This window comes from Trifolium pratense, linkage group LG3, assembly GCF_020283565.1.
Source record: "Trifolium pratense cultivar HEN17-A07 linkage group LG3, ARS_RC_1.1, whole genome shotgun sequence".
NCBI classification, from domain to species: Eukaryota; Viridiplantae; Streptophyta; class Magnoliopsida; order Fabales; family Fabaceae; genus Trifolium; species Trifolium pratense.
Window position 1 is genome coordinate 5,108,940 of NC_060061.1, and position 20,200 is coordinate 5,129,139.

The 20,200-nt window shown below is 32.8% G+C and overlaps 3 protein-coding genes across 4 annotated transcripts; 1 reads left to right on the forward strand and 2 right to left on the reverse strand.

Annotated features, from left to right (window-relative positions):
- Nucleotides 1-1,776: 1,776 nt before the first annotated feature.
- LOC123915580 (biotin carboxylase 2, chloroplastic) lies at nt 1,777-10,076 on the forward strand. Of its 2 annotated transcripts, XM_045966747.1 has the most exons (16): nt 1,777-2,087; nt 2,178-2,518; nt 2,628-2,769; nt 3,189-3,287; nt 3,399-3,455; nt 4,007-4,078; nt 4,569-4,658; nt 5,347-5,406; nt 5,951-6,136; nt 6,816-6,908; nt 6,975-7,056; nt 7,325-7,431; nt 8,612-8,687; nt 9,045-9,091; nt 9,210-9,272; nt 9,681-10,076. In XM_045966747.1, the coding sequence occupies exons 1-16, from the start codon at nt 2,025-2,027 to the stop codon at nt 9,759-9,761; spliced, it is 1,659 nt and encodes a 552-aa protein (XP_045822703.1). In that variant the 5' UTR covers nt 1,777-2,024; the 3' UTR covers nt 9,762-10,076. The 2 variants fall into 2 exon arrangements, with proteins under 2 accessions (XP_045822703.1, XP_045822702.1); XM_045966746.1 differs by having other exon boundaries at nt 1,798-2,087; nt 6,816-7,056.
- An 836-nt stretch (nt 10,077-10,912) lies between these two features.
- Nucleotides 10,913-14,686, reverse strand: LOC123915583 (U-box domain-containing protein 35). Its single transcript, XM_045966753.1, has 10 exons — nt 14,509-14,686; nt 14,298-14,416; nt 14,079-14,200; nt 13,693-13,904; nt 13,507-13,567; nt 12,937-13,231; nt 12,713-12,814; nt 12,177-12,611; nt 11,140-11,910; nt 10,913-11,023 (listed from the first exon to the last, which is right to left on the reverse strand). Exons 1-10 carry the CDS (start codon nt 14,684-14,686, stop codon nt 10,946-10,948), a joined length of 2,373 nt encoding a protein of 790 aa, XP_045822709.1. The 3' UTR covers nt 10,913-10,945.
- Nucleotides 14,687-17,572: 2,886 nt separating this feature from the next.
- Nucleotides 17,573-19,114, reverse strand: LOC123915584. Its single transcript, XM_045966754.1, has one exon. It carries the CDS (start codon nt 18,748-18,750, stop codon nt 17,869-17,871), a length of 882 nt encoding a protein of 293 aa, XP_045822710.1. The 5' UTR covers nt 18,751-19,114; the 3' UTR covers nt 17,573-17,868.
- Between the last annotated feature and the right edge of the window lie 1,086 nt (nt 19,115-20,200).

A 20,200-nucleotide genomic window follows, 5' to 3' on the forward strand; every position in this document is an offset into this window, starting at 1 on the left:
TCCTGTCATATAATTAGTTTCTAAATCAAATATGGTATAACAAAAGTTGTCTATTTCAATTCTTTATTTTTTAGTAGATCAAAAGCACTCTTAGTGAGAGTGATTAATAATATTTTGGAAATACCAATAAATTGATTCAAGTGGTCACGAGTTTTATTCTGGCTCTTGTGTATGGAAGGTATTTGGTTAGAACCCATCTTATAAGTCCCAAAAGTTTTTCGAAAGAGATTAATTATCGGCAGTCTTCCGTATGAGACAAAAAATAATGAATTTAATTCATAATATAAACTAAATATATAGATTTTTAAAGCATGAGAGAAAATAATAACTAGTGTCTCGGACACTAATTAAAGAAATCAAAATTAGAAAATTTTGTATTGGAAACATTATTTTTTTTTATATTTTTAAAAAGTAGAATACATAAATTTTAAAAACTTTTTATCATATTTAGTTATTTGTCCTTAACTAGTGAACCCATAAACATTAACTAGCATTTTCCATAATTTATAGTAATATTTAGTTATTTATCCTTAATTTGTGCCCCAGAAACATTAACTAGCATTTTCCATAATTTATAGTAAGAATGGATTGAGATTGTCTGCTTGTAAATGCCACATACACAGTAGTTAATCTTGACCATTAAAAAGTGACTAAACGGCTTTGATTTTTTTATTACAATTTTAGACAATTTTAATTTTAACCATTTGTTTCTGATCGAACGTTCTACAACAATTACTATTTTTTTTTTTTGACAAAACAACAATTACTATATTAACACAGTACTTTTGTAAACATTATACACATATATTTACAAGTCTAAAAGATAACATGAATTTGAAGAAAAATGGTCAAGTGTTATATGCACATATGATCTCAAAAGCAATCTGGGTAAAAATAAGTATCCATGTGGTTTGACCAATTTCCATCCATTATGTTTTGGTTGCATCCACGACATATTCTTCTGTTCAATGTCAAAATAAAGATTATCAATTGTAAATGAAACCAAAATAACTTGTTATATATTAATGTATTGAGAAGTAAAAATAGTAAAATAAATATTGCTGCAATATCAAAGTTGGCAAATATTATAAAAAAATGTTTTACCTATATTGAGTGAGATAAAATTGTGCGGGGAGAGTGAGACTAACGTGAGAATTAAGAGGAAGAAAAATGAAAAGGAAGGTTTAAACCGTGTTTGTGTGATGAATGGAAGATGAGATGCACATGTTTATATAGTGAGTGAGAAGTGAGGAATTAGAGATGATTTTTTGTACTTGTTTTTTATTTTTAAAAAGATTTTTTGTACTTGTTGTCAGCCAGTGAACTATGAACCATTCACTCGATCACATGTGATGCGCAAAACTAATTCATGTGTACTTTAAAACATTTTTTGAGTTACATTTGCTAATTCTTGCATATGCTTTCTTTTGAGTTATATTACATCCATTGAATGTGATTTACGAGGAAAATAGTGATGCGTAAAACAATCTCTACAAGAGAACTCCTTAGTTATTCTCCATGTATCTTTGTGACAATAAGTGGAAGAAAAATGAAAAGGAAGGTTTGAATTGTATTTATGTGATGAATGAAAGAAGAGAGATACATGTTTGAACCGTTTTCGAAATATTATCCTTCATTCCTAAAAAAAAGACACTTCAATAATAATTTTTTTTGGTTAGGTTTGATTAAATGAAGAAATGAATTTACATTTTAATCAAACGATCCAAACAAAGTATTTTGGAATAAACGAACGGCTGAGATTTGAGAATGTAAGGGCTAAGTTCCTGACTGTTCCATCCAAAGTTCCAACTGCTAAAGTCCATTATTACAACTACAAAAAAGTGTGTTTGTTAGATTTAGATTTCGACGGAGCCTCCAATATAGGCTTTGCCATTGTCACTCCCACCCTCGTTTTCATCGACACACACACACACACACACACACCAATATACCAACTAACTAACACACTCATTATTCATTCATTGCATTGTTCCTTCATTCTCTCTCTCTCTCAATTCACATCAATGGAGGCAACAATGTCAGCAGCTTGCAAATCTCTCGCCTCACCATCCACCGTTCCCGTCACAGTAACTAATCTCATCCAATTAATTAATTACTTACTTACTTAATCGCATTCCTTAATTACTTAATTAATTTCATTTCTCAATCTGATCCAGGGTTTATTTACGGCCAGAGGAGGATTGAAATCATCGAATTCGCATTCTCGGTGTAGTTTTTTGACGGGGAACAATAAGGTGAAGTTTCCGAGGCAAATTACTCAACATTCATCTAAACAACAACACCGTCGAGCACTTCATTCCTATGCTCTTCCTGTAACTTGTCGTGCTGAAAAGATTCTCATTGCCAATAGAGGCGAAATTGCTGTTCGTGTTATTCGTACTGCTCATGAATTAGGGATTCCTTGTGTTGCTGTTTATTCAACCATTGATAAAGATGCTCTTCATGTTAAATTGGCTGATGAAGCTGTTTGCATCGGCGAAGCTCCCAGTAGCCAATCGTAATTATTCAATTCCTAATTACTACTATATAATCATCATCATCATTATGTTAATATATTGTTTTCAAAATTAAACTGTTTGCGTTTTTTTGGCATTTATAATGTACAGGTATTTAGTGATTCCGAATATTTTGGCTGCTGCTTCTGGTCGCAATTGCACAATGTTGCATCCTGGATATGGTTTTCTAGCTGAGAATGCTGTCTTTGTTGAAATGTGTAGAGAACATGGAATCAATTTTATTGGCCCAAATGTGAGTAGACTAGACTTTGCATTTTGTACAATACTCGCTTTTTTGTTTAATACTGGCCAAATGTATGTGAGTAGTGTAGAGAACAAAAAGAAACAAAATTTTCTAGCTATTTTTTAGTAAGAAAGTTTTATTGGAGTGTGGCATGACTAAAATGATAGTATTGTTAATCTGTATGCGTAAAATGTTCTTGCCAAGTTATGTCTGAGTTTCTGCTGTTTGTCTTTTTCATATTGAAAACTGTTGCTTTATAACTGAAGACCAGCTTTTATACAACTTTCCAGTATATGCCTAGCTTAAAGCGGCTTAAAAGAATTTTTTATCTAATTTTAGTGTCTTAGTCTTATTACTTAATGTTTTTTATGTCAAATACATACTGCTTGTTTAGTTCATAAAACTCAACATTTAGTTAAACCTTTCAGCCTGACAGTATTCGGGTTATGGGTGACAAAGCAACTGCTAGAGAAACAATGAAGAAAGCAAATGTTCCTACTGTTCCCGGAAGTGAGGGACTATTGCAGGTATACCATTAGACTCTTGTGTATTGATAGCATCAGATAGCTTCAGTAAAAAATTGGAAGTGAATTTCGAATTCTATGACATCAGTTTAATTATAAGAATTATTTTGACAGAGCACTGAAGAAGCTATCAGGCTGGCACATGAGATTGGTTTCCCTGTGATGATCAAGGTAGATTGGCTTATTGTTCTGTATCTGCAACCTTGTTCTATTTGAAGTGAATTCCAATTTTTTTTTTTATCATGCTTACATTATGTACTCTTAAATCTCAAAATGTATATACTCGTGTGTGTGCTCCCTTCAAACCACAACCTACAACATTTTCGTCCTTCTGTCCCTTGATTGGTAGAGATATACATGGGATGGTGGATCTTATTGGAAAATAAATTTATATAATAATTTTTTTAAAATTCTTTGTGATATACAAGACATGTATGACCCTCAAAATATGTTTATCATTTGGAACTGGAAATTTTTTGTCCTACTGCAGGCTACTCAACTTACTACCGTAATTATATTACTATGTTTGTGATATATTTAAAAGAATATGTATTAGTTTCTATTATTGTCTTTTATGATTCAAAATATGTCTTAGTTTCTAATATATTCTTATGATTTGTTTGGCTGCTTACTTAAACCAATTGAATGGGCCATGTAATGTTCCTGGGTATAGTTCCCTTTTGCCAATTTATATGGACTAACAATCATACGATGTTTCTCAGGCAACCGCAGGTGGTGGAGGACGTGGCATGCGTCTTGCTAAAGAACCTGAGGAGTTTGTGAAGTTATTACAGGTATTTTTTGCTGAATCGAAGTTCTTGTTACGTTGTTTGTATTATAATTTGCAGTTTTTTATTTTTTTTATTTATCTGTTTAAAATTAAATGGAATAGCCATAGGCAAAAGATAAAAAGGGTAACCTGAACTCAAATTAATATAAATATAGAAGCCGTAACTATCAAATATACCTATAATCAGATTAAAAAAATCTAAAGGAAGAAAGAAATGCTCATGCCTCGAATCTGTTTTTTTTTTTTCAATGGATCAAGAGTTCTTAGCGGTTTACTTGGGGTCAACAGGTAAAACAAGGTTTCCTGCGGTTTCAAATTGAAAATAATTGCTATGCCATGAATACATATCTGTAGCAGGAGAAATTTCAGGGCCAGACCATCAGAACGGATTCTGATGGAAGGGAGATGATGTTATTGTGATTATAAATAGTTCTAGAGTTTATCCCATTCGCGACACTTTTTTGGTAAATGTTTTCAATTTGATTTCTTTACAGCAAGCTAAGAGTGAGGCAGCTGCTGCATTTGGAAATGATGGGGTTTATTTGGAGAAGTACATTCAAAACCCAAGGCACATTGAATTCCAGGTAATTTTTGACTGTAGCTCTTTTTCTTTTTGAAATCTGCAATTTGACTGTAGCCCGAGGATTACGAGAATCCTTGAGGGAATTTTATCTATCGAGATTGTGGATCCGAAGAAACATTAAGGTAGGGATTGCTCAAGGACAACTTCGAACTCCTTATTAATGCAATAATTGGTTGCTTGCATCAAATATGAATGTCCCGTGTCTGCCTCAGAAGCTCTGAAATAGAAATTCAACTGTGCACATTGATTGCATCATTTAGTTTTGTTAAATAAATCTGTTCAATAATGAAAAAGATACACTCCCTCCGTTCTTTCATAGTTGGTGTTTTAGGGTTATTTACACATACCAAAAAAACAAAAAACTTTTGTTACTTTTGATAGAATTATTTATTTTTTCTTATAATACCCTTAACTATTTACTATCTCATTCCGCCTATTTATCTACTGTAATAAATACGTAAGGGCATTGTTGACAAAACAATAATCAATGTTGCATTGAACTTTGAAAACGACAAGCCAGTAAGAGCAAAAGTTTTCTACAAAAGTGACAAGTAATGAGGAATGGAGAGAGTAACTCCAAACACCAAATATCCCTCACCGCATTATACCTCTGAGTTTTAATGGTTGCTTGCATTTATAAATGATAACATTGTGTCTAATTCGTCAATTTCTTTTTCTATCGCTTGCAGGTTCTTGCAGATAAATATGGTAATGTTGTTCACTTCGGAGAACGTGATTGCAGTATCCAGGTGCTTTGAACTAGCATCCTCAATTTAGTGTTTCAAAATAGTAGTTTATATTATGCGTACTTGTATTCATTTTGGTCATATGACATTTAACAAAACTTGAAAATTTGTGTTCTATATACATGCATATCTGACCTTAGTGAATTCAATGAAGATCAAAAACTAAATATAATATTTAATATATATGAGATGTTTTTCTGATTTGAGTGCAAACTTTTTTTTAATTCTTATTGTAAAAGGTTAAAGTAATGTTTTTGGCTTTATCTGAAATGTTTACATTGTCATCATACCGGTCATTTTAGAGTATCTGCTCTATTTTGTTCTCTGTGGAATTTCACAAGTGTAACGAGTGCTGATATTGCTGGAAAGTAGAGGATAAAACATGTAAAATACAATTACAAAACTTTGAACTTGATTAATCATATTGTTTCAATTTTATCAAACAAGTTTAAAGGTGTTCTGATTATTTACTTTCCCATTTTGTAATAATGTTGCAAGAGATCCAACCTGAAGTAATTAATTTTGTTGACTGTGGTTTTTAATGCAGAGGCGTAATCAGAAACTACTTGAAGAAGCACCGTCTCCTGCATTGACCCCAGAGTTACGGAAGGCAATGGGAGATGCAGCAGTTCAGGCTGCCGCATCTATCGGTTACATAGGTGTTGGAACGGTTGAGTTCCTTTTGGATGAAAGGGGTTCTTTTTACTTCATGGAGATGAACACTCGTATCCAGGTTGAAACTGATTTCTGATATACTTGTCTAGGGATGATAAATGTACTTGAACCTAATAGGCATCTGCTATGCATATAATTTTTCCTTATCGATTGAATTTATTCTCAAGCCCAAGTTTATTAAATTACAAAAATGTGGATCTTTGTACAGATTTAAGTACTATAGTACCCAGCCTGCCCTATACCTACTAATATTTTTTTGTTGTATTCTGTAATTAGGATTCAAAAGAGCTTCAGATATTTTTCTAATTGTATCTGATTTTTTTTTTTTTTTGAATCTGATTAACTTCAGTAGTAACATAACATATTTGTTTTAAGAAAACACATTAAAGAGAGAGCATGTTCCTTTTAACTAATGTGCAGGTAATTGGTCTGGGTCTGGGTTAATAGGATCCCGTCATGTATAGTTAGGAGTATGAGCATAAAGTTGCTATCTGTGCAAGTATGGGTTCGGGGACATGTCTTTTTCTTAATTGTGGATATGAGCTTGAATACTCTAGTACTTTAATACCTTACCTTCATGTTATCCATTGCCATTTTTATGTCTGTCTAATAAGATACCCTAGACAAGAAATTTTGATACAACAAAATGGCACATGTTCAATGTTGTGAGTTGTGGTGATTAGTTTAAGTAATTTATTCTTTTGTTTTTGTGTGGGTGGGGTGTTGGTTGAAATCAGGTTGAACATCCCGTGACAGAAATGATTTCCTCCGTTGATTTGATAGAAGAGCAAATTCGTGTAGCTTTGGGAGAAAAGCTCCGATACAAACAGGTACTGAAGGAAATATTTCACTTGCAATTCTTTAGAATCTTTCTCTCATCATCGTTTTTCCTACAGGAGGATATTGTGCTCAGAGGACATTCTATTGAATGCCGTATCAATGCAGAAGATGCTTTTAAGGGATTTAGACCAGGGCCAGGTATCGTTATCCATCAAAAGCATATTTCTGTATAAATGCGTTAAAAGACAAATTGTAATACAATTGCATTTTAACACCAGCTTCCTCAGCTGTAACATTTACCTAATCCAATAGATTGCATATATATGTTGGGTAGTTTGGTCAATTAGCTTATTTCTCTCATTTGAAAACGGTTTGCCAAGTGTTTGGATTTTATGGTTTTCATATTTGTTTTTAATTGAAATTGAAATTTTATTATTCTATGGAATTTTCTCCCCTCAAACAACAGGTAGAATTACAGCATACTTGCCATCTGGAGGTCCATTTGTCAGAATGGATAGCCATATTTATCCTGATTACGTTGTTCCTCCAAGCTATGATTCTCTTCTTGGAAAGGTGTGCCAATCTGTTCTCTTCGTAACTTCTCATCCGCATCTCAGTTGCTATACTACATAATGCATCTATTTATATATTCTACATGAAGAGCAAATGCATGGAAACTGTATATATATATATATATATATATATATATATATATATATATATATATATATATATATATATATATATATATATACACACACACACACACCAAAGGCATTCAGTTAGATGAAACCAACATCTAATGCAAATATTTACTAATCATAGTTTTTTCCTTTTGTTACTCAATTAGTTTTTAAGTTTGTTAGCAAAGGTTGGTTCAGATGATAAGAATTTGACTCATTTCTTGCAAGAAACACAGGCTCAAATCCTGCTACAAATGTGGGTACCTCATTAGTGGGTAATGTGTAAGTACCTTTGTAAGGGTTGTTTGGTTGAATCTTGCCCTAACCCTAGGGAGCCACATAGACAAAACATGCCTAAACTTTTATTTATAAAAGAGTAGTACTTCCTAAGTGTGTGATCTCTTTGTGCTTGGGCTTTAAGTAATGATAGGTTATAGATATCAATACCAATAAGGTGACATCTTCAATTTAAAGTTATCTATAGACAATGACACTAAAAAAAAGTAAATTAATTAGGGGTATGTTTGTAAAAATAATAACTAATGCATTTAGTACTTTGAAGGAGGCTTAAGTTTAGCCACAAAACAATTTTTTAAATGGGACTTCTATTTATAGACAGACATAGTTAGTAAATCATTACTGTGAATGTTAGAAAGGAAAATTATGCATTTCCTTTTGGCATATGATTTGCAATTGATTGTTTGTGTAAAGCAAGAGTCACCACCCGTTTAAAGATTAGGCTTGAAGTATTTCCTGAGTGACGAGAAGACATTGGATTGATGTCTTTGCTTCCCTACACAAGTCAAGTCGAAATAATGAACGGATGAAAAGAGAAAAAAGTTGAGGGGTTCATTTCAATGTATTTAATAGTAAATAGGATCTAATATATTCCACACGTGTTTCACAGTTAGACTTTATATTTTTAAAAAAGATCTAATAATATACTTGTGGGCTGAGATATGATGCGGTGAGAAGGACTTGGATGCAATAAGCCCAATAATCACCTGTAAAATGTTTTTTTTTTAATCTGAAGCTCTTACTCATATATTGAGTTTGCGAACATTTTGCAGCTGATTGTATGGGCTCCAACTAGAGAAAAAGCAATTGAGCGCATGAAAAGGGCACTTGATGACACTATTATCACAGGTAAAGCAATCTGATTTTTATTATTGTGATAATCCTTTAGATATCTGTACTTGGTGTAAGTCAATTGCATGCCTGAAGCCAAGAAGCTGATAGAAGTGAAATACTTGTCTTTTTCACCCTGTTCATATACACTTTGTGAAAAGAACAAAGGAGATTGTTGAAGGAATTGAGTCCTCTGCAGTTTTAAGCTAATTGCAGGAGTTGCAGTTTTCTGATATTAGGGTTCAAATCAATTGATCTTTGCCATTTTGTTTTCTATACTATACGTTTTAAGGGTCTACAGCGATGATCTTGATCCTTGGTTTAAACCCTTCACTTTCTATGATGATAGTGTTAACACTTACAATTTTGTTGCAGGAGTTCCTACAACAATTGATTATCATAAACTTATCCTTGACATAGAGGTAGGTGTATCTTTTATGTTTTTTTTTTTTGGTGTCTTGTACCTTTAATAGTATTTTATGTCAATCAGAACTCAGAAGTAAATTAACTAATGTATCCAAAATCCTTTTTGTATTACAGGATTTCAAAACTGGCAAGGTTGATACTGCTTTTATTCCAAAGCACGAGGAAGAATTGGCTGTGGTAAAAACCTAATATAATGCTGATAATATTTATGTCCCCTAGTGAAGGCTTTCAAAATTATATCTCCATGTTGGAGCTGATACAGAAAAGTTTTGATAGGAAAACACACCGAACATGCCTTTAAAATCATAAATCGGGATTTTTCAAAACTATCATGGTTCCTGGCGTGTATTGAAAATAGAGGCGATATTTCCAGTTCTAGCTGAAAGACCTCTTTTGGAAGCTTATAACTCTTTTTTCAACACCCCTCCTTATTGTATGAAATTCATGTAGTGGTGGGACCCATAAAAAATTTACACAATAAAAGAGGGAGTATTGAAAAGAGAGTATTAGAGTTGGTGTTTCTTGCACCACTTCTCTTTTTATTTTGTTTGATTTTCTAAATTTTCTTTCTCGATGTCAATACAGCCCCCACCGCCGAAGATGGTATTAGTTAACAAGGTGACAGAACCAGAACCAGAACGAGAACCAGTTGCCTTGCCTGCCTGATGGATATGACTACGCGGTGCCGCCCCTATAAAGAATTTGCATTGTTGTAATCAATATGTAGTCTGTGCGTGCTTGTGAAAGTTCTAATGAAATTTTGATTAGTCTCCCACAATAAACTGTTCAATAATTATATTTTAAAATGAATTAATTAATTTCATGTTTAATTTATCGTCCCAAATGTTAGTGCTAGGTTATGGGGTTTCACAATGTTTTATTTGAGGAACCGTCTCATTTTGTGTTTGTAATTCTTGTATTAAGAACACAATTTTAGATAAGAGTAATAAACTAAGCCCAGCAAGTTGAATTTATTATTAATCTAGCTTTCTGTACAGTACTTAAGACTGTTTTAATACACGTACATTTATTGCTTGTTTACAACATAAAGTGCGAAGAACAACGGTTTCCGGAAAACAACGGTTGAAACAGTTCTTAAGACTGTTTTAATACACTGTCATTTATCAAACTCTTGAAACAACGAACAGCAGTTTCCGGACCTGTTCTGAAAATTTGAGTATGATTCTGCTATGAACAAATCCTAAATTGCGGTTTTACAATGATAGATAGGTCGTGAAAACAAGAGAGATAGGTAAAGACTCTCTTCTTACAATCTAATAATATGATCTCTTGACACGTAATATACTAAAATATCGAGTATTTCTCCACATAAGAAGTGATTCCAATACCCAATTTGCAATTGTACATAGCCTCAATTTTTTAATATATATATGTGTGCGCGCCCTAAGGACAGATGTTGACAAAATTAAAGATAGAAATTTTGCATTTAATGATACAAACCATTTTAATCTAAGCTTTCTAGGTGCTAATTGTGACATTCTAATCCAACGAGACAAATGGTAGATCATGCACATTAATAAGATTTGGATATTGTAATGAAATATAGGCATGATTTATTTGTTCATTCTACTTAAAATAAGCAAGTTATGTCCAAATTATTTGATCATCAGCGTGTGCACGAAGATAAGGAAAGTTTCAAATTTATACTCATTCCGTGAATGACAAAAATTTCTAAATACAATTGATTAGTTACAAATTACATTCATGTTTGTAGTATTGTCAATCACAAATTAACCTAAAACTTGACTTTGAAGTGGATGCCTTTTGCAGCATTAATATTTTGAAAGGAAGCCGGAAGAAGCATTAATATTTACAATGGACTGCATAATCTACATTTTTCCCAATGATGATGTACTTGAGTTTGAGTTGCTTTCATATGACATTGATTGGGAATCACTCATTGTGTCCTACAAAAAAACACATGATTATGTTATGCAATGCAATGCCAATAATACTAATAATATAAGCAGAATAAAACATGTTTTGTGATCAATGTGAATTACTGAATGTGAATGTGGCTTACTTGATTTGATGAGGAAAACCCGGTTCGTGAGTAAACGTTGTTATTTCTTGCACCAAACATCATCATCATCATAGGCATGTTATCATCAGCAAAATCTCTGAGTTTGTTAAGCTCAGGCAAAATAACTTTCCCAAGATCAGGTCTGTCTTTTCTTCTCATTTCAGCGCACTGAAGAGCAAGCTTGGCAAAATGCATTGCATGTTCAACTGGCCAATCCTCCACAGCAGGGTCAAGCATCTCACGAAAAGTACCTTTCTCAATAGATTTTGAAACATGGTGACTCAAACCCATTGGTGGTTTTGCTGTTATCATTTGTAGAAGCATGATCCCAAGTGAGTAAATATCAGACTTTGTTCCAAGCATGCCTGTTTGTTGGTACTCCGGATCAATGTAACAGAAAGTTCCAGCAGTTGCTGTCATGCGATACTGTGTCACGGTGTCTGCAACCGAAGGAGGGACAAGCCTTGCCAACCCAACATCACTGATCTTGCTCACATAGTTCCGGTCGAGCAAAATATTTCCAGGTTTTAAGTCACGGTGCACCAATGGTTCTGGTTTTGTCTGGTGAAGGAAAAGGAGACCGGTGGCAATCTCCGCTGCGATTCGGAATCGTAGTTGCCATGGTAGAACTGGCATTTTATTATTTCTCCTGAAGAGGCAATCATCCAAGCTTCCGTTACTCATGTGCTCATACACTAGGCAACCGAACTCTGGACATGCTCCAAGGAGGAGAACCATGTTTGGATGCCTTATGCTACTCAGCACTTCAACCTGCATGAATCAAATGTCAAAGCCTAGTTTATTAATTTAATTCAATAATCTACAAGTATAATTCATTCCTCAGGTCTCAAATGATTTTGGGTACTATTAGAGTTAGTATTATTAGAGCCTTCCTTTGCAAGCTATTTGTTTAGTGCCTTGCTCAACAAGTTATTCTAATACTACGAGAGCTTGCTTAGCAAGACTCTAATAAGACTAACACTAATTAGGTATAAGTCATGTGCATGTTTTAAACTCTTCATTGCCATTTTGCGTACCTCTTGTTGAAACTGTGATCTTCCTTGAGCTGCATCAGGTTTTAACACTTTTATAGCAACTGGAGTGTGATCTAGTTCAGCCCTATAGACTGGTCCATAACCTCCTTCTCCAATTTTCAGTGAGTTGGAAAAGTAGCCTGTTGCTTCTTCGATTTCCTCGATAGTGTATCTTCTGTACCGAGCAGGACCGTGTAAGAAACTGTCTCCTCCTCCTATCTTCTTCCTCTGATCAGAATCTGCTTGAGATTTCATTTCTGCATTCGCTCTTTTCTGTGCTTCCAACTCTGCAATTTTTCGAGATGCTTCTGCTGCCTCCATGGCAACTTTACTTTTTGCTTTCTCTTTCTCAGCTATCGCCAATGCTGTTTCTTCAGAGAATCGTGCGTCTTCCATTTTCCTTTGTTCGTCTAATTTCCAACGCTGAAGTTCCATTGCCTGCAGGAGAATAATGTTTTGTTGGTAATGGCATGACAGTAACATTTTTAGAACTTTTTATATATTTGGAGTTTGGAATAGATTAAATTCTGCAAAAGCACCTTTTGTTTAGCTGTCAGTGCTTCCTTGCAAGCTGTACTATACATTTCCATTGTTTGCTTCAACTCTAACCTCAATCTCCTCATTTCAGCTTCCACTTCATCCTATAATTTCAAAACACAAATTTATTAAAATCTGTCCTCCTCAGCATACAAGGCAAAAGTCTTACTAATATACACGGTTTCTGAAAAAGGTTAGCGGCCGCAATCTGAACAACGAAGCTTACCGAGGTTGATATCCTTGGTAGTGATGACATGGACCCATTCCCACTGTCTTGTGAACTGAATGAGTATTCAGATTGATCAATTGACTTAGCACCTCCTGAGAAAGACGAACCGAAGCTTCTGACATCATAATCTGTGCTTCCTGAAAGCCGAGGGACAGAGTCCATTTCTTCATACAAAGAAGGAAACAGCCTATCAACACTCGGCCTTCCACTGCTCACGAATGAGATATCGGATTCAGGGATTGAGGACTCGTACGATCTGTGTGTTGGTCTTGCACCTCTTGTAAATGGTGATCTGTCCATAGAATATCATATTAGCATACATATGCTTTAATTTATGCATGGCAATAATGCATATTAATATATTATATTATAGCTCAAGTATTTTTGTTGTCTACTTAATACTCCCTCCGGTCCTAAATATAAGAGGAAAACTACTTTTTAGATTCATTGAGAATCTAATGTATTTGGTCTATAATGAAGACCAAATATATTAAATTTTCAATGAATCTAAAAAGTAGTTTTTCTCTTATTTATATAATTTCAACCAAGGATTCATAAGTTGCTTACATGATTTCATCTTGATGGGATTGATGTTGGCTTGTATGGTGTGTTAGCTTCTCTGCAGATGCTGTAATGTTAGATACATACAAATAAATAGAGTTTTATGAGCAACATTACAAAACAAAATGACAAAACATAATTCATATTAGATGAATTGCAACGTGACAAATATTAAAAGAGAAATTATCATACGTCGTGGTGGGTGGTTTCGCATTAGTGAATGTAAATCCATTCTATCAGGACTTTGATGTAGCTGTTGTGGCGGCGGCAATGCACGCTGTATGGCTCTCACAGGTATTGGAGCAGTAGCAGTTTTTACAGATGAAATTTTTCCCTTAGAAATAATGTACACCGTGCAAAATGAAGGTGCCCCTTTCGACACGAGACTAGGAACATCAGTTGTCCTAAATCTTCTGTCATGAATGGCATTCATAAAAAAATGGATTATGTTATGTTCTAACACAATAAAACACGGTTCAAGATCTTATCTGCAGGAATCAAACTCGGTACCCTAAAATTAAGATTAACCATAGTTTGTTGGACTAATAGTTTATAAGCAGGGTGGAATGATCAATTACCTTACAAGACCACTCTTTGATGGTGATCCAAGAACCAGAAGTTCAATGGAATATGTTGTAATACCTTCTATGATTGCCTTAGATATATCCATGTCCTCCAACAATATTTCTTTACATTGTATCTGTTATATATTAAGAACAAAAATATATAAGAAACTTAATTTTAATGAACCTAAGATATCCATCCTCGACAGAATCCCGTAATGTGTTAGAACTTACATTCTTTCTATTGCAGAATACACGAAATGAAGCGAAAAGCTCCTTAGACTCGTTGTCCATTTGTTGCATGTAAACTCTAGCCAAATCATCATTGCCATCAATAGGTACATGATTTCCAGCTGCAATCATGAATCATTCAAGTCAATAACAATGTGTTACACGAAAAATAATAATAATAATAATAATATATGATTGAATGAAAATGAATTACTTGTTGTAGGAATTGAAGAAGCCTTTTGTCTAACATGAACTAATAATAAATGTTGATCTTTAGGAAGAAGATTATCAACAGCCCATTTAGCTGCATATTGGCTTGTTTTATTATTCTCAACTGCTACTGCGACGACACGTCCCGCACCTAACTTCTTCTCTTGAATAGCCCTTGACATTATTATTATTATGATGTTACTTCAATGATCACTTTCTCAATATTGATGAATCCTATGTTGTTTGTTATTATTACTACTAACTTCAATTGAATCAATGAATGAATGAATGAATTTGTGTTTGTCAAATCAATTCATTTAAAAGGTTTTGTATTAGGCCTCTCGGTTAGAGACAGAACATATATGAATAAGCTATTGATGATATATTGCTAAGTGAAGTAAAAAATAGCCACAACTGATTAGTGACTATTTTAAGAAGTATTGTTGTAACTATAAGTCTAATAGTTTCCAAATATAGTGAATAATGACGCGTACTACTGCTACATCTTGAAATGTTCCTTCAAACATTGACTCATATATTCATCATGTAGATTTAGGAATTAAGGATAATAATATAAACCAACAGAAATTTAAAATAGACATAAATTTTGTTATTTTATTCAAAATGGTATCTGCAATATTAGCTTTTTTATTTATTTATTTTGACTTTGCTGTTTTGTTTTAGACTTTTAGTCTCAATAATAATTGATTTGTTTTTTTTTTATTCAAAATAATACACTTTTTATTTATTTGAATCTTTCATCAACCAAATATTACAAGGTTCAAGGACAGCAACAACATATCCACCAAAAAAGGACTACGACAACATGTCCACTATTAAAGGACTACAACAAGGATACAAATTACAGAGAGAGATAGAGAAAATTAAAAGAAATAATTTAGTTTTAATTTTATATTTTTCATAATTTCGATTTATTAAATCGTACAACATGAATAATGATACAATAATTTTATGAAAATATTTCATATAATTTTTTTAAATCAATTTTTAATATGTTTCTTTTTTATTTAAATATTTTATTTTTTTAATTTCTTATCTGCTTTTTTAGATTTAATATTTTTTTTATCATTTTCAAAAATATTTAAATCATACTCCATATAAAATAAAAATTATCTTTGTTACAAAATTATATATCTTTTTTTTTTTTACATTTTTTTGAAAAGATATATTTTTTTATATTAAACTATATATCTTTTTTTTATACTTTTATGTTTATATAATGTTTGGTTTATTTCTAGTGGAAGAGCCCCTACTAATATGAAATTCGGCTGGGAGATAAATAAAATCTAATCAATAAATTATTTCATCTAAAAATTGAAAGTTCATTAACCACGTTCAATGTTTTGATTATTTTATTTTTAGTTTTTTATACTTTGCCACAAGAACATAGTCTTTGGGGGACGGTAACAAAAATATAAAATCAGTTGTTTTTGTGAATATAATTTGGAAAGATAGCACCCTCTTATTTCTAACTTTGTGATTATTTATGTTTACAATGTTAGGCACCATATTTGGATGGTGGTTACAAGATAAATCAAAGACTTGTTTAGTACATAGCTTCGTTAATTATGAGGTTCTAACTTCCTAACTACTGTTTAAGAACTTGTGGATATCAGTTTTAAATGTAGCTTTTGCCAATATCACTATGGTACACTGTGATTCCATCAAGTTGATTGCTAATCTAAACATGCAAGTAATAACAAATACACACTCAAATGTTTCACACTGTTATCTCACAACTTTGAGATATCATTCAAATGTTGGATTCTATGTTCAATAAATAAAACACATTCATATCTCAAACTTCGCCATCACGAGCATACATACCACGCCTCTTGATCACATGTATTCAGCAGACAGAGATTGTCTGCAGTAAAAAATCCCACAGTTGCACGTTGTAGTAGTGAATCAGATGGTTTGCATTATACCTTTGTAAAATAAGTAATAAACAATCTCTACCATTCATTTAAGATCAGACGGCTTATATTTAATACAGCGAGCACACAGTTACAGTGTGATATCCAAACCAGTATTCAGCCTAGCCATAGCAAGTTACCTGTCTAGGGTTTGGGTCACTAGGTCTGTTTAAGGAGTTCACATCCCAACCATTGCTGACTAATTGAGGTGATCTTTCGCCCTTCAAGTCGAGCTTGCAGGCCAGTACAGCCCCATATTTAGTTTAACGAATCTACTCCACAGATTTGGTGTTTGGACAATCAAAAACGGTTTTGGAAACCCTTTTTTTTCTTCATTAGCTCCATTTGCATGGATTATATATGTCTAAAAACATTGCATACCTTTTAAACCTTACTCAGTTTAAGAAACAAGTTAAATAGATCATGCTCTATTTGTGGCAAAGAAACAAAGGTATGCCGATACCAATAGCTAAAAGCCATGAACTACCTAAAGTGAAGACACATGAATGAGTTTATAGTATATCTTCACTCTGCAACTGGAGAATTTTAAACTGCATAATAAAATATGTGCATATTGTGGCAAAGGCAGTGAAAGAAACATGGCCAACTAGTAAACAAAAATTGTACCCTAAAAGTAAGCTAAACAACATTCCAAGGTACAACAAGGTATAAATCATTAGACCATTTAGACGCCAAGTCGTAAGTAAGCATTCTAAATGCTGCAATGCTAAATGTTAAAAAGAATGTTAGGTTCATGCTCCCCTCACTTTAAAGGTGTGTTTCCCTTCACTGAAATTGATTCTGGCTTGAGATTCCCTAACTTAGGTTCACAGATATTACTTTCAAAACTAGAACAATGCATAGCTTGTTACTTCAGTGACTATTGAAGAAATTTCAAACATATCTGTCATCGGAATTTTCTGTAAAGAATAAAATTAATTCATCGATCATGCTAAAACTGAATTATCTAGCAGCAACCAATTCAAAAGCACTCCTAACCAAACTGCAAAAAATGATTTACTTCTTCACACACTTCACAAAATCAGAAACAGAATTCCAATATTTCAAAACATGTAAACCCATTGCAAAAGCTTCAATAAAAGCAAATGATGATAGAAAAAATTGATCAACTTCGGGAAAACTCAATGTGAAAAATTTATGCATAAGTTAACATCTCATACCAATACGCAAGCTCCAAGGACATGAAATAGTACATAGTGCATATCATACAATACAACGACAAAGATGCCATGTTACTCATAATTAAATTTCCAATACCTAATACCTAATTCTATATATGTGTCTATGCCTTCTCAGTAAAGCTTCACATCTTAATAAGTCACTATCTTAAAATTAACATATCATCTAAAAGTAATATAAGCAATAGTTGAAACTGAATCAAAACTACCGTCAAATCAAATTCCATGTTACTCACTCTTGTTCTGCTTAAATTGTTTCAAAGCACCAACCATGTCTCCCTCCAAGACCCTAATATGATCAACAACCTTGCAAAAGAATCTTATATCAGCATCTACCCTTTCACACCTATCCATTGCCACCTTAATACTCTTCAAATAGCTGTTGCAGTCATCAACAATTTCAAGATACTCGAGAACACGATCCTGATTAACCTTGTTACAATCCATGTCTTTCTCTAATATATTTTCAAATCCAACTTTAATCAACTCCAAATTCTTACTGCAGCTAAAAATCTCTGCTCTCAACACAAGCCAAGCTTCATCATCATTGGTTTTGGTCTTGTTGAAACTGTGCACAACATGAACTTTCTCTTTCATCTTCAAATGCAAAACAGATTCAACATGATCAGGTTTACTTCCCAAAAATTCTTCAACAGAATCATTTTTATCATCATCCAATGTTTCTTCAATAGAAACAACTGATGAAAGTGACATAACTGGTTTGTTAAACCCATTTTGACAACAACCCAGAAAGAGAAAAGCTGATGCAGCTACAGTACCAGTGAAAAAAGAGGGAAATTTACGAATAGGGTTTGAAAATTGAGGAGATTTAGGTTCTGGGTCTTGAAGAGGAGGGTCAAAGTTTGGAACTTTAACAAGAGGGTTGAAAAATTGAGGGGTTTTGAGTTCTGGGTATTGAAGATTTTGAAGAGATTCAGAAGAAGGGGGTGATGGTGAAGATAAAGCTCTAATGGAAGATGATGGAGATGGTGAAGAAGGTGAAGGGTTTGAGAGAAAGAGAGAAGAAGCGGTGGTTGATGTGAGAGAAGAAGGGTGAAGAGAAGAACAAAGAGGTTGGTGACGGTGGTGAAGTGTGGTAAGAGCTTCCATGGACGATGATGGAGATGTGGTGTTTGTTGAATTGCCACAAAGAAAGAAAGAAATGGTCAAAATGTGTGCAGTTTCTTCTTCTCTCTTGTTTTTCACTTTTTAGTTTTTTGAGGTTAGTTTTTCTTTTTTTTTTTTCTATGAGAGGATAGGGCAAAAGGAACCACTCAAACAAGCTTAAATTGGTAAGAACAAAAAAAAATTCATTCAATTTTTGTTTTTAATTGAAATATTTTCGTTCAAATTGATTGAATTTCTTTATACTAGTATTTTAGTCCGTGTCATGTATGAGATTATCTTCTCTTTTAATATTATTCATGTATTTTGTTTTAAATGTTATTTGAGTAATTTAGTTTAAAATTCTTTGATGAAATTGACATAGTTTTTATTTTGTCTAGGTAAATAATATTTATGTAAGAATACAATTTTTTAATAAATATATGTAAAAACTTAGGTTATTATCTAGTTATAGAAATTTTTCAATCCGCGACATGTAAATATGTATTTAAATTATGAACTTTTTGTGATGTTTATCATACTCCGTCAATTTTAAACAATGCATTAATCTTTTATTTTAAGGAGAATATTAACATGTGCCCTTAAGGCACATGTTAAGGAAATAAAAATAAAAATTATTAAATGTTAATTTGTGCATTTTAACTTTTGGAGCATTAAATTTCTTGTATCATTAAATGTAGAGTTTCTATATTTGAATATCTTAACATGTGGCCTAAGCGAACATGTTAACAAGACCCTTATTTTAATTATGCAAACTTTTAGGATGTGTTTGATATGAGAGAAAAAGATAAGAGAGAAATAAAAACACGAAAACTAGGTACATGCACTGGTTTTCGTGTTTTTATTTATCTTTTCTCTTTTTCTCTCCTACCAAAAAAGAGCCTTAAAATTCAAATCAGGTTAAATATATATTTTTTTTATTGATACATACATTAGTTAAATATATTTAACAAAAAAAAATAAACACTCATTTTTTTTAACAGCAAAATAATATATATATATTTGTGTGTGTAAAAATGGGAGGAAGTACAAATAATATTATACCTACAACACGGGATTAAGGACAATGGATAGTTGACTCAAAAAATATAAAACGAGCGACAACCTAACAAGTAAGGTTACCCAAAAACCAAAAGAAGCACCAATGCAATCCATGGGGCAAGTTTTCCATTCATATAATGAGCAACAACCACCCTTTTTTCTTCTTGGCAAACCACTTCCAAGAGAGGGAGATAATACCATGTATAACATCGTCCAAAACCAGCACTTTAGAGTTAAAAATCACTCTTTAGAATGCCATTTTGATGTCCAAAATTTGGTATCTTGATTTTATCGTGTTCTTTTACTTTTTATTTTTTTGAAATAACTATTGTGTTCTTTTGTTAAAATTCAACTTGAATTTTGAAGGGATAACACAAACAAGGAATTCACTAAA

Coding starts and splice junctions, on each gene's coding strand:
- LOC123915580 (XM_045966746.1), top strand. CDS start 2,025: ATGGAGGCAACAATGTCAGCAGCTTGCAAATCTCTCGCCTCACCATCC. Junction 2,088..2,177: donor CATCCACCGTTCCCGTCACA/GTAACTAATCTC, acceptor AATCTGATCCAG/GGTTTATTTACGGCCAGAGG. Junction 4,079..4,568: donor AGTTTGTGAAGTTATTACAG/GTATTTTTTGCT, acceptor ATTTCTTTACAG/CAAGCTAAGAGTGAGGCAGC.
- LOC123915583 (XM_045966753.1), bottom strand. CDS start 14,686: ATGTCAAGGGCTATTCAAGAGAAGAAGTTAGGTGCGGGACGTGTCGTC. Junction 14,417..14,508: donor TTCTTCAATTCCTACAACAA/GTAATTCATTTT, acceptor TCATGATTGCAG/CTGGAAATCATGTACCTATT. Junction 13,232..13,506: donor TCCCATCAAGATGAAATCAT/GTAAGCAACTTA, acceptor TTCTATGGACAG/ATCACCATTTACAAGAGGTG.
- LOC123915584 (XM_045966754.1), bottom strand. CDS start 18,750: ATGGAAGCTCTTACCACACTTCACCACCGTCACCAACCTCTTTGTTCT.